Source organism: Schistocerca gregaria, chromosome 2 (assembly GCF_023897955.1).
Source record: "Schistocerca gregaria isolate iqSchGreg1 chromosome 2, iqSchGreg1.2, whole genome shotgun sequence".
Classification (NCBI taxonomy): Eukaryota; Metazoa; Arthropoda; class Insecta; order Orthoptera; family Acrididae; genus Schistocerca; species Schistocerca gregaria.
The window spans coordinates 16,483,727-16,497,383 of record NC_064921.1 but is presented as its reverse complement, the minus strand read 5'-3'; the positions used below and the strand labels follow the sequence as shown (position 1 = coordinate 16,497,383).

Here is a 13,657-nt window from a genome sequence, read left to right as displayed (position 1 = left end):
GCCCAACAAACTGAAAATATTGCTAAGGCCTTCACAGACAGGTACTATACTCCAAAATTAGTCTGTAGATAAATTTCCTGCAATGTATCTTCACACCCCTTTGTCTGCGTACCGCCAAGGATCAGTTGCAAAGGAGCACCCCATCATTACTCTGTTTCATTCCAGACTAGAACAAATGGACCATATTGTTTAACTATTTACCATTGGCTTAGAGATCAGGAATGTCCTACCTACAACCCTTCCCACTCCTTCCAAAGTGGTGTGGCATTGCCCTCCCAACTTATGCAGTATCCTAGTCCATATGCCACCTCACTCCCAGCCCCATGCTACATGGGTGATAAAGTTCAATATTCCTGTGGTAGACCCATGTGAAAGATGTCCAGTTAACCAAATGAGCACATTCTGCTCCAGTCCTGTCAAAGGTTTATCTTATCCCATCAGGGGCCTGGTCATATATGAAAGCAGCGTTGTCACATACCAACTCTGGTGCAGTTTCTGTCCAAAATTGCTTCTGTCAAATGTGACCAAGATAATAGTTGACCACAGGCTGCCGAGTACAACATGCTAGATTTCAGTTGCATCATCACAACCTGTGCCATCTATGTCCTTTCCCCTAATGTCAGCTTCTCTGAACTATGAATAGGTACATGTCCTTCCAGAATATTCTGTCATGAACAATCCTCCTGCCCTGAATCTGTTAGCCTCCTGCCCCAGGACTTCCCCTCCCCCCTCCCGCCCCCTCTCCCTCCCCCCAATTTGTGTGTTTGTGTTTGTGTGTGTGTGTGTGGGGGGGGGGGGGGGGGGGGGGGAGCACTGACATTAAACATATTCCCTTTAGCAGAGATATTTAATTTTTTTTATTCACTTGAGGACTGGTTTCAGGCTGGGATACATTTTCAAATCGTTGCAAGATAGTCAAAAATGGTACTTCCAAATATGCAGAAACTTGTCAAAAATGTGCAAAAAAAGTTGCCATTCATTTGCACATTTGTAACATGTTTTTGCATTTTCGGAAATACCATTTTTAACTGTGTTACAATGATATGAAAATGGGTCCCAGCCCAGAAATAGACAGAGTGAACTCGTTTTTTGCTGTACCGGTTAACAGAAGTTGATGATCCACAGCTACTCCAGCTTGCTGGAAGTTCATAGACAGTTAATTTGTTTGAAAAAGACTTTCAGACGGAACATTTTTGGACTACACATCTGTTGTGGTCACAGTGCAGTTTCTTGATAGAGCTAAAATTTTGCTGAGATCTTTTTTGATTGGAAAAATATAAGGGGGTGAAAGGTAAACAATTAGAAAGTTGAAAAATGAAGTCCACCCTAGTGGACATACAGTAGCACGAGACTGGAATATTTACAAGAAGAGGTATGACACTAATAGTAATGGGATGATATCAAATAGCTCTCATTTAATTGTTGCTACAGTTCATGCAAACACTTAAAATTTCTTAACTGGTCTTGCTTCCCTTGGTTATTCTGTGGACTGAAACAGCCAGTTTTCCACATTATGGTGATAAAATATTTCAAGCAGTCAGTAAACCCAAATGAAATTTGCCTGTAACATCTGTGCTGGATTGGTTGGTGATGCTCGTAGAAATCATCCCATCACATTAAACCATTATGTTTTGTTGGAAAACTTGGATTTATAAACATATTAGAGTATTTGGACGAACACAAGAGAGCCCTCCGTCATTTATGGTGGCAGCTTGTAAGCATGTAACTGCCACATTGGGTGAGTGTTTAATAGGAGAGACACACTGAATGTATGGGTGTGACATTCCAGAGATATGGCACTACCTGTAATTGGTTTCTGTCTAGTCATCTCAAACCTCAGTTGGCACAGGTGCAGAATTTTACATCTGGATTACTGCTGGCACCTGCTATTTTTATTTATTTATTTATTTATTTATTTATTATTTTTTTTGTGCAACATTCCAGACATCTTCAGCTGCATCTTTTAATTGATGATACATCTCTGTCAAGTGTATATACACTGGTGGTTGTTTTTGTTGATGGAAGCTCTTAACCACACCATGGCCATTCTTACTCGTATGTGTGTGTGCATGTGCGCACACAAACATGTTAGGTAACAAAGTGCATCCTTACTATGCTTTGCTGGTTCTCACTGTTTGCATGGGTGTCACATGATTTTGTAGTGCGTGCAGTAATGCATTAGTTGTCTTCAAATACAACAAAATGCTAGAGAAACATCATTTATAGTGTGGTTCTCTCACCTCATGCGGACTGTCAGCTAACGCAATTATGTTTGTAGATTCGCATTTGTATCTTTAGATCAACACCACCCAGTAGTGTGAAAATTGGAGACTGTGTTCTTACTATGCTAATAAACAGACACTTTTACCCTCCTGAAATTGTCATTTCTTGGATCGAGTCTGTTTATAACTGAATACTAGAAGAAGAATTTTTATATTACGCTAAATCCAGAGCCCACCATACTGTGTCTTGTATTTAACATCGTAAGAAAACATTTGTAACTCTATAGTATTCTGAAATTAACTGTGAGAAACAAATACTGAATTGTGGAAATAAAAAACATTAATTCATTTTTTAAATATTTCAGAGGTTTGATTTCTGCAGCCAAACTTGAACGGTACTTACCTGTCAAAATGGAAACAGAGGAGCATATAATTTGTCTATGACGTAGGTTTTAGTTCCTCAGCAAAATATGAATAGAGATGTGTGTTGTGTCTGTGGTCTGAACAGTGAAAATCTTTAGAAATTAGTAAAGACAAATCAAAGTGGATCGCTTAGAGCTACAGTTAACGTTTAAGGCTTTTCAGATTGAAAGAGAATTTTCTGAAAACTTGAAACATTTTTCACCATTCAACTTTTATCAATATTTACATATAAATAAATTTGATGTTACTCTACCATCTGCCATAATTCATATTTGTTTTATGTTTTACAGAAATGGTATTCTGATATACTGGACCTTTTGAGGGACATTGTGGACTTCTCAATGTTCTTGGAACTGCATTTCCTATTTACATCACTTTCAACTATCCTGCTTTTTACATGGTTTATCGTCCCATACTTCTATTTGGCTGATTACATGATGCTCTATGGCTACACTGAAAATGAAGCATCACTCCTGCTCAGTATTATTGGCCTCACTAACTGCATTGGAATGGTATGTCAGTTGAAAGTAAAATAAATGTGTTAGTGGTAAGAAAAGTTCTATCAACATGTAAATAATTTAGGAGTAAAGGAGGCAACTCAACTCATTGAACAATAGAAGTGTGGAAACATCGACAACCACATAAAAAGAATAAATTGGCTACCCTTTAGATAAACCCTTTGAACTCTAGGTGCCATAAAAAAAAAGGGGGGGGGGGGACCGCCTATTCAGCTGCAAAATGTAACTACGATTTGTCCAAAAGCTAGCAAAGTCTTCATTCTTTTGTGTACCTGTCAGCAACTCAGTGCTTCTACCATAGGATATGTTGTCTCATTTACACCTAAATTATTTAAATATATTTGTAAATTTCATAGAGCTTTGCATACCAGTTGACTGAGAGTTTTGGGCTGTGAATGGACAGGTCATTGTAGCTCAAAGAGTGGAATGTCCAGTTGTCTGTCTGCCTCCTCCCCATCTCTCTCCTCCCCCTTCACTCCCATCTCGCCTTCCCCTATGAATATCCACTTTGAAGTAAAGTATGATAATGGCTAAATAATGTGGTTCTGAAGTAGCTAGTGTAAGTTTGTTGATTTCCAGAATTGATTATTGTTTTGTGGAATGAATTTTCTGAAATGGGTCGAAAGCATTTTGAATGGAAATTACCTACTATAAGTGCTGTCTGTTAAAACTTTTAAAATTAGGAGTAGAAGTTTTGTTACTGTTAATGTGGCCTTCTGTACATCAATTTCTCTGATGCTTTCCTTTTTCAGATTGCTCTTGGATGGGCTGGTGACAAACCCTGGGTGAATGTAACCAAGTCATATGCTTTGTGCTTAGTGATGTGTGGTGTGGCAACTGGATTAATGCCACTAGTCATTACTTCATATTGGATGTTGGCATTACTTTCAGCTCTATTTGGTTTATTTTTTGCATCTTCATTTTCATTTACTCCAGCCATTTTGGTGCAGCTAATACCTCTTGACCGTTTCACAACAGCGTATGGACTGATGCTGCTTTGTGAAGGAATTGGAAATCTTCTTGGCCCACCATTAGGAGGTAAGTGTAAAAGTATAGTCTGTAGGGTTGCTGCAGTCATTTGATAGTGTCCATAAAGTTCTGTGATTTACACCAAGCTTAATTATGTAATAAGTTTACTTAAAGTATACTTAGTCAGTCACTTCGCAATTTTTAGCAACAAATTTGCTTTTTGGTTTAAAGTTAAGCTCACTTTTGTACCATTTCAATTTTTTGGACACATTTATTTAGCCTACTTTGTTCAATATTAATTTTATATGAATGTGAATTCTTTTCCAGTATTTCATATTTTGCTTACCTATCTTCTCATTCTAATAAAAAGGAAAGACTATCACATTTTTCTGCAGAAAGAAAGAAAAATCACAATTAAAGTTACATATTAAGGATCCCTAGGGAACTCTTAGATTGTTCAGAAGTCCTAACACAAATCAGTTCACTTTCTTGCTACTCCACAGTAATTGGAGAGCTGTTGTCAATGGACAAAACATTTACGTTAATACATACTTATCATAATGACAGTCAAATTAAGAAACTTCTCAGTAGAAGTCATGAGTGAAATGGCGAAATAAATGATCTCGATGAAGTGAACACCAGAATGAATTAGGGGGTAGTGATTTTCTCCAAAAATGTTGACTTGCATAGTGAATGCAGTGAAGTGCTGAAAAACTGGTGAAAGTTGCATGAAATAGTGATAATCTTGACATACTAAACAAATTTCCATGTTTTGCATGTGGTTCTTAGTTGCAAAAAATTGCACAAAAAATTGGACAACATGCTGACCATCGTGTGTGGAATGATTGAAGAAATGAATGTAAAGGCATTGCTAACAGTTTTGCAGTTGACTGTGAATGTGATTCACTCCAAAACTTATTCATTTTCACACAGATATGTTACATAGAAGTATTGTTTTGGCAAATAAACTGCAGAAGAAACACTGACTTGATAGAGCCTGTGCAAAGCAATTTGTCTGTTGCACTTTGGTAGATGAGGAAATAATATGAAAATAAAATGAAAGTAAAATGAAAGTTAAGTATGTGCTTATCATTAAGACAAATCAGTAATGTTATCTGGGTGCCAGGTAGACACATTTGTAGTGTTGAGTATACATTATGATGCTGATGGCAGGCAACACACACCACAGTGTCTGTGTAATGAATTCATAGACAGAGTAGCTGCAGCATACATGAGAAGAATGGATATTCTTAACAGACCTGATCATTTAGTCAGCCATATCACTGAAATAGTGGAGTTTTCTTTGTTGCATGCTGTGCAAAAAGTACCAAAAGACAAGGAAGTTAATACCCACACCTCCAATACAGAAAGAGAAAAAAAAATTAGAATCTTGTTTCTCATATTTAAAGCTACACGCTGAAAAGAACTGACAGTGTACAATGTACAGATACTGAAGCAAGACTTGAACCAGCAAGCAGCACTTCATTACTGCTTTTGACAACAAGATCAAACATTGTATGGGATGCTGTGTTGCGAAGATTAGAGGAACATTCAAATATTTTCTGAAAGATACACTCATTAGAGGATTTTGTATTTTTGACTGTTTTAAAATGTTGTACATGCAATAAAACAATGGAAAACCCAGACTGGAATATCAACAATATTATGAAAAGGGTAGAATGCTACTCACTGTAAAGATAACACTTCTGAGTTGCAGACAGGCAAAATAGAAAGATGGTTACATATGTGTTTTCAGCCAAATCCTTCTTCAGAAAAGAGGAAACACACACACACACACACACACACACACACACACACACACAGTGCTACTCCCTGCCATATTGCAACAGAAATGCATCGAATGGCAGCAACAATCCAGAGAAGCGTTGTTCAGGGAAAGGAGAAGAACAGCAGATTGAGGATCAAGAATCAGTGCTGCCAGGTGAAGCATGTGGGGATTAAGGGTGACAGGATAGGGCTGACAAGCACAGCACCAGGAGGCTGTGGGTAATGGAGAGGAGGTGGAAGAACGGGGAACGGAAAGGAGACGGGCAGAATAGAAAAAGACACAGGTGGATGTACTGGCAGAGAGCAGCGGACAACGAGGGTGATGGGAGGTGAATGGTGAGAAGGTGACAGGACAAAGGGAGGCAAGAATGGTTGGATGCAGGATGTGAGGAAGTAGGTTAGCATAAGTTGAGGCCAGGTGGATTTTGGGAGTGGAGAATGTATTGCAACAGTAACTCCTATCTGTGCAGTTCAGAAAAGCTGCTGGTGGAGAGGAGGATCCAGATGACTCAGATTGTGAAGTAGCCATTGAAAAAATGTATGAGCAGGTGCATGATGTGCCAAAGGGTGGTGCACATTGCTCTTGGCGACTGTTTGATGGTGGGCATTCAGTCTCGTGTGCAGTTGGTTGGGAGTCATACCAACATAAAAGGCTGAACAATGATTGCAGCAGAGCTGGAGTATACCATGGCTGCTTTCACAGGCGGCTCAACCTCTGATGATATTGAATAACCTTGTGACAGGACTAGAGTAGAAAGTGTTGGATGGAGGGATTGGGCAGGTCTTGCTGCTGGGTCTTTGATGGGGAGATGATCCCTGTGACAAGGGGTTGGGATATGGAGTGGTATGGGGATAGACTAAGACTTTGTGGAGGTTGGGTGGGCAATGGATCACCACCTTAGTAGGGGTGGGAAGAATCCTGTATAGGATGTTTCTAATTTCAGCTGTTGAAATGCAAATACTGTTGGTGGTTGTTGGGTTAAATGTTGAGACAGGTGTGGATGGAGCCATTGGAGAGGTCGTGGTAAATGTCTAGGAAGATGGCACACTGGGTTGAGAAGGCCCAAGTGGAGAGGTAGAATGAGGACAGGGTGTCCTGGCCATGGGTCCACATCCTGAAGATATTGTCAATGAACCCAAACCAGACCAGGGTTTCGGGTTTTGGGAGGCTAGCAAGATTTCCTCTCAGATGGCCCGTAAACAGGTTGGCATAGGAGGGCGACATGTTTGTGCCGGTGGCTGTCCGCAGATTTGTTTGTATACCTTTCCTACATGGAATAGTTGGGGTGTATCAGGGTATATTTAATAAGGTGTGTCAGGAATGAAGGTAGTGGGTTTGGAGTCCGAAGGACATTGGGAGAAGTAGTGAGTGTTCCATGGTGCAAGACCATGAGCATGAGGGATGTTTGTGTAAGGGGAAGTAGTGTCAACAGTAATGAGTAGGGATATAGGAGGTAAAAGTTGTGGAGTTGGAGGAGCCAGTGGTGGAAGTGGTTAGTATCATTGATGTAGGAGGCTAGGCTTTTTCAACAGTAGGTTGGAGGTGGTGTTCAATTAGGACAGTAATTATTTCAGTGTTAGAACAATAACCAGCTGCAATGGGATGCCCAGTGTAGTTAGTTTGTGGATTTTGGAAGCATGTAGAAGGTGGGTGTGCAGAGTGTCACAGGAGTGAGGAGGGAAATGGATTCAGGGAGGAGGTTCTTTGAAGTACTTAAGGCTTTTAAGCAGGGATTGGAGGTTAAGTTTGAATTATGGTAAGGGGGCACTCTGGCAGAGTTTTTAGGTCGAGGTGTCAGACAGTTGGTGGAGGCCTTCCTCCAATTAGTCACTGCAGTTCATAATGACAGTTGTGGAACCTTTGTCTGCAGCTAGGATAAGGTCCAGATCTGTTTTGAGGTTGTGTATGATTGCTTTTCTTCTGCTGGGTAGTTGATGTTCTAAGGAATGGACATGGAGAATGATCATGAGGCCAAGTTGGAGTTAAGAAATTCCTGGAAAGTTACCAGGGGGTGGTTGGGGGAGAAGGGGGGGGCGATAATAGCTGGATGGTGGTGTGAAGTGGGAGAGGCAGGGTTCAATGTTGGAATTAAGTTGGCTTTGGTTGGAAGGATTGATGGCAAATAAGTTTAGTTTGGAGGAGTCAGGAGAAGGATAGTAGGTAAAGTCCAATATTGTTAAATTTGAGTGAAAGGGTGAAGGTGAGGCCTTTGGACACAACTGAAACTTCTCTGTGACTGTGGATTTTGGTAGAAAGGTTCACATGTGTTTAGGCTCTGGATTTAGTGAAGTGTTGGAAGGAAATTTAGGGGGATGTGGCAAGGCAGCGTCATCTAGGCATCTCCTCCACCTCCACCCCTCCCATCTGACCACCATAATTCCTTAATTACATCTAGACCTCATCATCCTTCCCCAGGTCTCTTTCTAAGAACACTAACCTTTCAACAGACACAAGGACAACTGTACACAACTTCAAAATCATCCTAGCTGCAGATAAAAGTTCCACCACTGTCGTTACGAATCGTACTGACCAACTGATGGAAGACCTGTGATAATTGTCTGACAGCTCCTTCTAGAAACACTATCCCCTTCCCAGAATCTCTATCCTGAATTAATTTCCCTCCTGACACACCAGATACCCACCTTATACATGCTCCCCAAAATCCACAAATAGACTGCCCTGGATGCCCCATTGTAGCTGGATGTAGTGCTATCACTGAAAGAATTTTGATCCTCATTGATCAATACCACCAACCTATTGCCCAAATCAGAACCTACCACATCAAAGATACCAACCAACTCCCCACTATCCCCACCTCTTTACTTCGTGGATACGTGCTTGTCACTGTTGATGCCACTTCTCGATACACCAACATCACACTTGTCGATGGTCTTGATGCTATTCAACACCACTTCTCCCAATGTCCTTCAGACTCCAAACACACTCCCTGATTCCTCATATGTCATACTATTTCCTAACACTCCACTACTTCTCTATGAAAAGAAGGTATACGAAGAAATCAGCAGCACAGCCATGGGCACCCGCATTACACTCTCCTGTGCCTACCTGTTTGTGGGCTTTTTAGAGGAAGATCCTGGTGCAAGACCTGCCCAATCCACACACATAGTGCTTCGTGTGGGCCACCTATGAAAGCAGCTATGGTATACACCAGCTCTGCTGCAATCATTGTTCACCTTTTTATACTGGTATGACTATGAAATAGCAGTCCAGGCAAAGTCAGGACATGCGGGGACCAAGCAGCAGTTGGTATTGTAATTATAAACTGTCAAAGCTGCGTTCGTAAAGGATCGGAACTTCAAGCGCTGATAGAAAGCACCGAAGCTGAAATCATTATAGGTACAGAAAGCTGGCTGAAGCCAGAGATAAATTCTGCCGAAATTTTTACAAAGGCACTGACGGTATTTATAAAGGATAGATTGCGTGCAACTGGTGGTGGCCTGTTTGTCACTGTTAGTAGCAGTTTATCCTGTAGTGAATGGAAGTGGATAGTTCCTGTGAATTATTATGGGTGGAGGTTATACTCAACAATCGAGCTAGGTAAATAATTGGCACCTTTTACTGACATCCCAACTCAGCAACATTAGTGGCAGAACAACTGAGACAAAGTCTGGAATACATTTCACACAAATTTTCTCAGCATGTTATAGTTCAAAATGTTCAAATGTGCGTGAAATCTTATGGGACTTACCTGCTAAGGTCATCAGTCCCTAAGCTTACACACTACTTAACCTAAATTACCCTAAGGACACACACACACACACACACACACACACACACACACTCAGGCCTGAGGGAGGACTCGAACCTTCGCCGGGACCAGCCGCACGTGTTATAGTCTTAGGTGGAGATGGCAATTTACCAGATATAGACTGGGACACAGATGTTTAGGACAGGTGGTAGTGACAGAGCATCAAGTGACATTATACTGAGTGAACTATCTGAAAATTACCTCGAGCAATTAAACAGAGAACCGACTTGTGGAGATAACATCTTGGACCTGCTGATAACAAACAGACCCAAACTTTTTGACTCCATAAGCGCAGTACAGGGAATCAGTGATCATAAGGCCGTTGCAGCATCCCTGAATATGGAAGTAAGAAAGAATATAAAAAAAGGGAGGGAAGTTTATCTGTTTAGCAAGAGTAATAGAAGGTAGATTTCAGACTACCTAACAGATCAAAACGAAAATTTCTGTTCAGACACTGACAATGTTGAGTGTTTATGGAAAAAGTTCAAGGCAATCGTAAAATGCGTTTTAGACAGGTACGTGCCAAGTCAAACTGTGAGAGACGGGAAAAACCCACAGTGGTTCAACAACAAAGTTAGGAAACTACTGTGAAAGCAAAGAGAGCTTAACTACAAGTTTAAACACAGCCAAAATCCCTCAGACAAACAGAAAATAAACGATGTCAAAGTTAGTGTAAGGAGGGCTATGCATGAAACGTCAGTGAATTCAAAAGTAAAATTATATGTACCGACTTGACAGAAAATCCTAGGAAGTTATGGTCTTAAGTTAAATCAGTAAGTGGATCGAAACAGCATATCCAGATACTCTGGGATGATGATGATGGCATTGAAACAGAGGACGACACGCGTAAATCTGAAATACTGAACACCTTTGTCCAAAGCTGTTTCACAGAGGAAGACTGCACTGCAGTTTCTTCTCTAAATCACCGGACGACCGAAAAAGTGGGTGACATCGAAATAGGTGCCCAAGAAATAGAAAAGCAACTGGAATCACTCAACAGAGGAAAGTCCACTGGACCTGATGGGATACCAATTCGATTTTATACAGAGTACGCGAAAGAACTTGCCCCCCTTCTAACGGTGTACCTCAAGTCTCTAGAGGAACTGAAGGTTCCAAATGATTGGAAAAGAGCACAGGTAGTCCCAGTTTTCAAGAAGGGTCATCGAGCAGATGCGCAAAACTATAGGCCTATATCTCTGACATCGATCTGTTGTAGACATTTTAGAAAATGTTTTTTGCTCATGCATCATGTCATTTCTGGAAACTCAGAATCTACTCTGTAGGAATTAACATGGATTCCGGAAACAGCGATCGTGTGAGACCCAACTTACTTTATTTGTTCATGAGACCCAGAAAATATTAGATACAGGCTCTCGGGTAGATGCCACTTTCCTAGACTTCCGGAAGGGGTTTAATACAGTTCCGCACTGTTGCCTGATGAACAAAGTAAGAGCCTATGGAATATCGGACCAGCTGTATGGCTGGATTGAAGAGTTTTTAGCAAACAGAACACAGCATGTTGTTCTCAATGGAGAGACGTCTACAGACATTAAAGTAACCTCTGTCGTACCACAGAGGAGTGTTATGGGACCATTGCTTTATATATAAAACAAAGATCATGTGACTTGCCAAACAAAAGTGCTGGCAGGTCGATAGACACACAAACATACACACAAAATTCAAGCTTTCGCAGCTGACGGTTGCTTCATCAGGAAAGAGGGAAAGAAGAAAGGGTGTGGGTTTTAAGGGAGAGGGTAACGAGTCATTCCAATTCCGGGAGCGAAAGACTTACCTTAGGGGGGGAAAAGGACAGGTATACACACACACTCTCTCTCTCTCTCTCTCTCTCTCTCTCTCTCTCTCTCTCTCTCTCTCTCTCTCTCGCCTCCCCCCCCCCCCCCCCCCCCCCACACACACACACACACAAGCAGACATTTGTAAAGACAAAGAGTTTGGGCAGAGATGTCAGTCGAGGTGGAAGTACAGAGGCAAAGAAGTTGTTGAAAGACAGGTGAGGTATGAGCGGCGGAAACTTGAAATTAGTGGAGGTTGAGGCCTGGCGGATATCGAGAAGAGAGGATATACTGAAGGGCAAGTTCCCATCTCTGGAGTTCTGACAGGTTGGTGTTACTGGGAAGTATCCAGACAACTCGGACGGTGTAACACTGTGCCAAGATGTGCTGGTCGTGCACCAAGGCATTTTTAGCCACAGGGTGATCCTCATTACCAACAAACACTGTCTGCCTGTGTCCATTCATGCGAATGGACAGTTTGTTGCTGGTCATTCCCACATAGAAAGCTTTACAGTGTAGGCAGCCGGAAGGAAACGTCCTTTCATTCACTACACGCTGCAGTGAATCCTGTAACACCCCATTTACAGAGTGGGAGCTCCTCCGTGCCCTTGTACATTGCTGCGCCACAGCTCCTGGGTCTGATCGCTTCCATAGCCAGATGATTAAACATCTCTCATCTGACTGAAAGTGACATCTCCTTGTCATCTTCAACCGGATCTGGTGTGATGGCATCTTTCCATCGCAATGACGGGAGAGCACCATCATTCTGGTGCTCAAACCCGGTAAAAACCCACTTGATGTGGATAGCTATCAGCCCATCAGTCTCACCAGCATTCTTTGTAAGCTGCTGGAACGTATGATATGTCGGTGTTTGGTTTGGGTCCTGGAGTGCCGTGGCTTGCTGCCTCCATGTCACTTGTGGCTTCTGCAAGGGTCACTCTACCACTGATAATCTTGTGTCCATTGAGTCTGCCATCCGAACAGCCTTTTTCAGACTTAAGTAAAGCATATGACATGTACTTTCTGTGTCCAAGTTGGTGACTCCCATAGTTCCATCCATATCTAGGAGAATGGAGTCCTGCAGGGCTTTGTATTGAGTGTCTCTCTCTATTTTTAGTGGTCATTAATGGTCTAGCAGCAGCTGTCGGGCTCTCAGTTTCACCTTTTCTGTTTGCAGATGGCTTCTGCATTTCGTACTGCTGCTCCAGTACTGTTGTTGCTGAGCGATGCCTCCAGACAGCCATCCACAAGGCGCAGTCATCGGCTCTAGCCCACGGCCTCCAATTTTCAGCCACAAAGTCGTGTGTCGTGCACTTCTGTCAGCATCGCACGGTTCATCCGGAACCTGCACTTGACCATAATGACGATCCACTCACTGTAGTGAATACGTATCAGTTCCTAGGATTGATTTTCAATGCTAGATTGACTTGGCTACCTCACCTTCATCAGCTTAAGCAGATGTGCTGGCAGCACCTCAGTGCCACCCGTTGCCTGAGCAACACCAATTAGGGTGCAGATCCTTCTATGCTGCTGCAGCTCTACAGAGCCCTTGTCCAATCCCGAATTGACTATGGAAGTGTGTTTTTATGGTTTGGCAGTGCCTTCAGCATTGTATTTACTCAGCCCTGTGCACTACTGTAGGGTTGGATTAGCAACAATAGCTTTTAGGAAGAGTCTGGTGACCGTACTGGTGGAGGCTGGTGTCCCTCTACTGCAGATCAGACGGGTGCAACTGCTCGCCATTTACACAGCACACATTTCATAGTTCCCCTGAGCATCTGAATTACTGTCTCCTTATCCCACCCTTGACAGTCCATCTCCCACACTGGCAGCCCAGATCGGGGCTAACGATTGCGGTTCGTATGCGGACCCTTTTCTTCAAACTGGAGTTCTTCCCTTTACCACCTCTATTTGCGGTCCGTTCACGTACGCCTCCATGGTGTACGCCTCGGCCGCAGCTTCGTGTGGACCTTTTGCATGACCCTAAGGGCTCTGTTAACCCCGCCACTCTCCGCTGTCACTTCCTCTCGATTTCTTACGTGTTCCTGGGCTATGAAGTGGTTTACAGCAACGGCTCAGTGGCTGATGGTCAGGTAGGCTTCGCATATGTTCAGGGAGGACATATTGAGCAGCTCTCATGCCAGTTGGCTGCAGTGTTTTCACTGCAAAGTTGG

At 42.4% G+C, this 13,657-nt stretch overlaps 1 protein-coding gene across 5 annotated transcripts in view; it reads left to right on the top strand.

Moving 5' to 3' along the window:
- Positions 1–13,657, top strand: part of LOC126336242 (uncharacterized) — a 224,274-nt gene that overhangs the window by 186,370 nt on the left and 24,247 nt on the right. For all 5 annotated transcript variants that reach the window (XM_049999734.1, XM_049999736.1, XM_049999731.1 and 2 more), the window contains exons 6-7: positions 2,936–3,157; positions 3,916–4,201. In XM_049999734.1, coding sequence (XP_049855691.1) covers positions 2,936–3,157; positions 3,916–4,201 — 508 coding nt within the window. The remainder of the gene's footprint in view (positions 1–2,935; positions 3,158–3,915; positions 4,202–13,657) is intronic.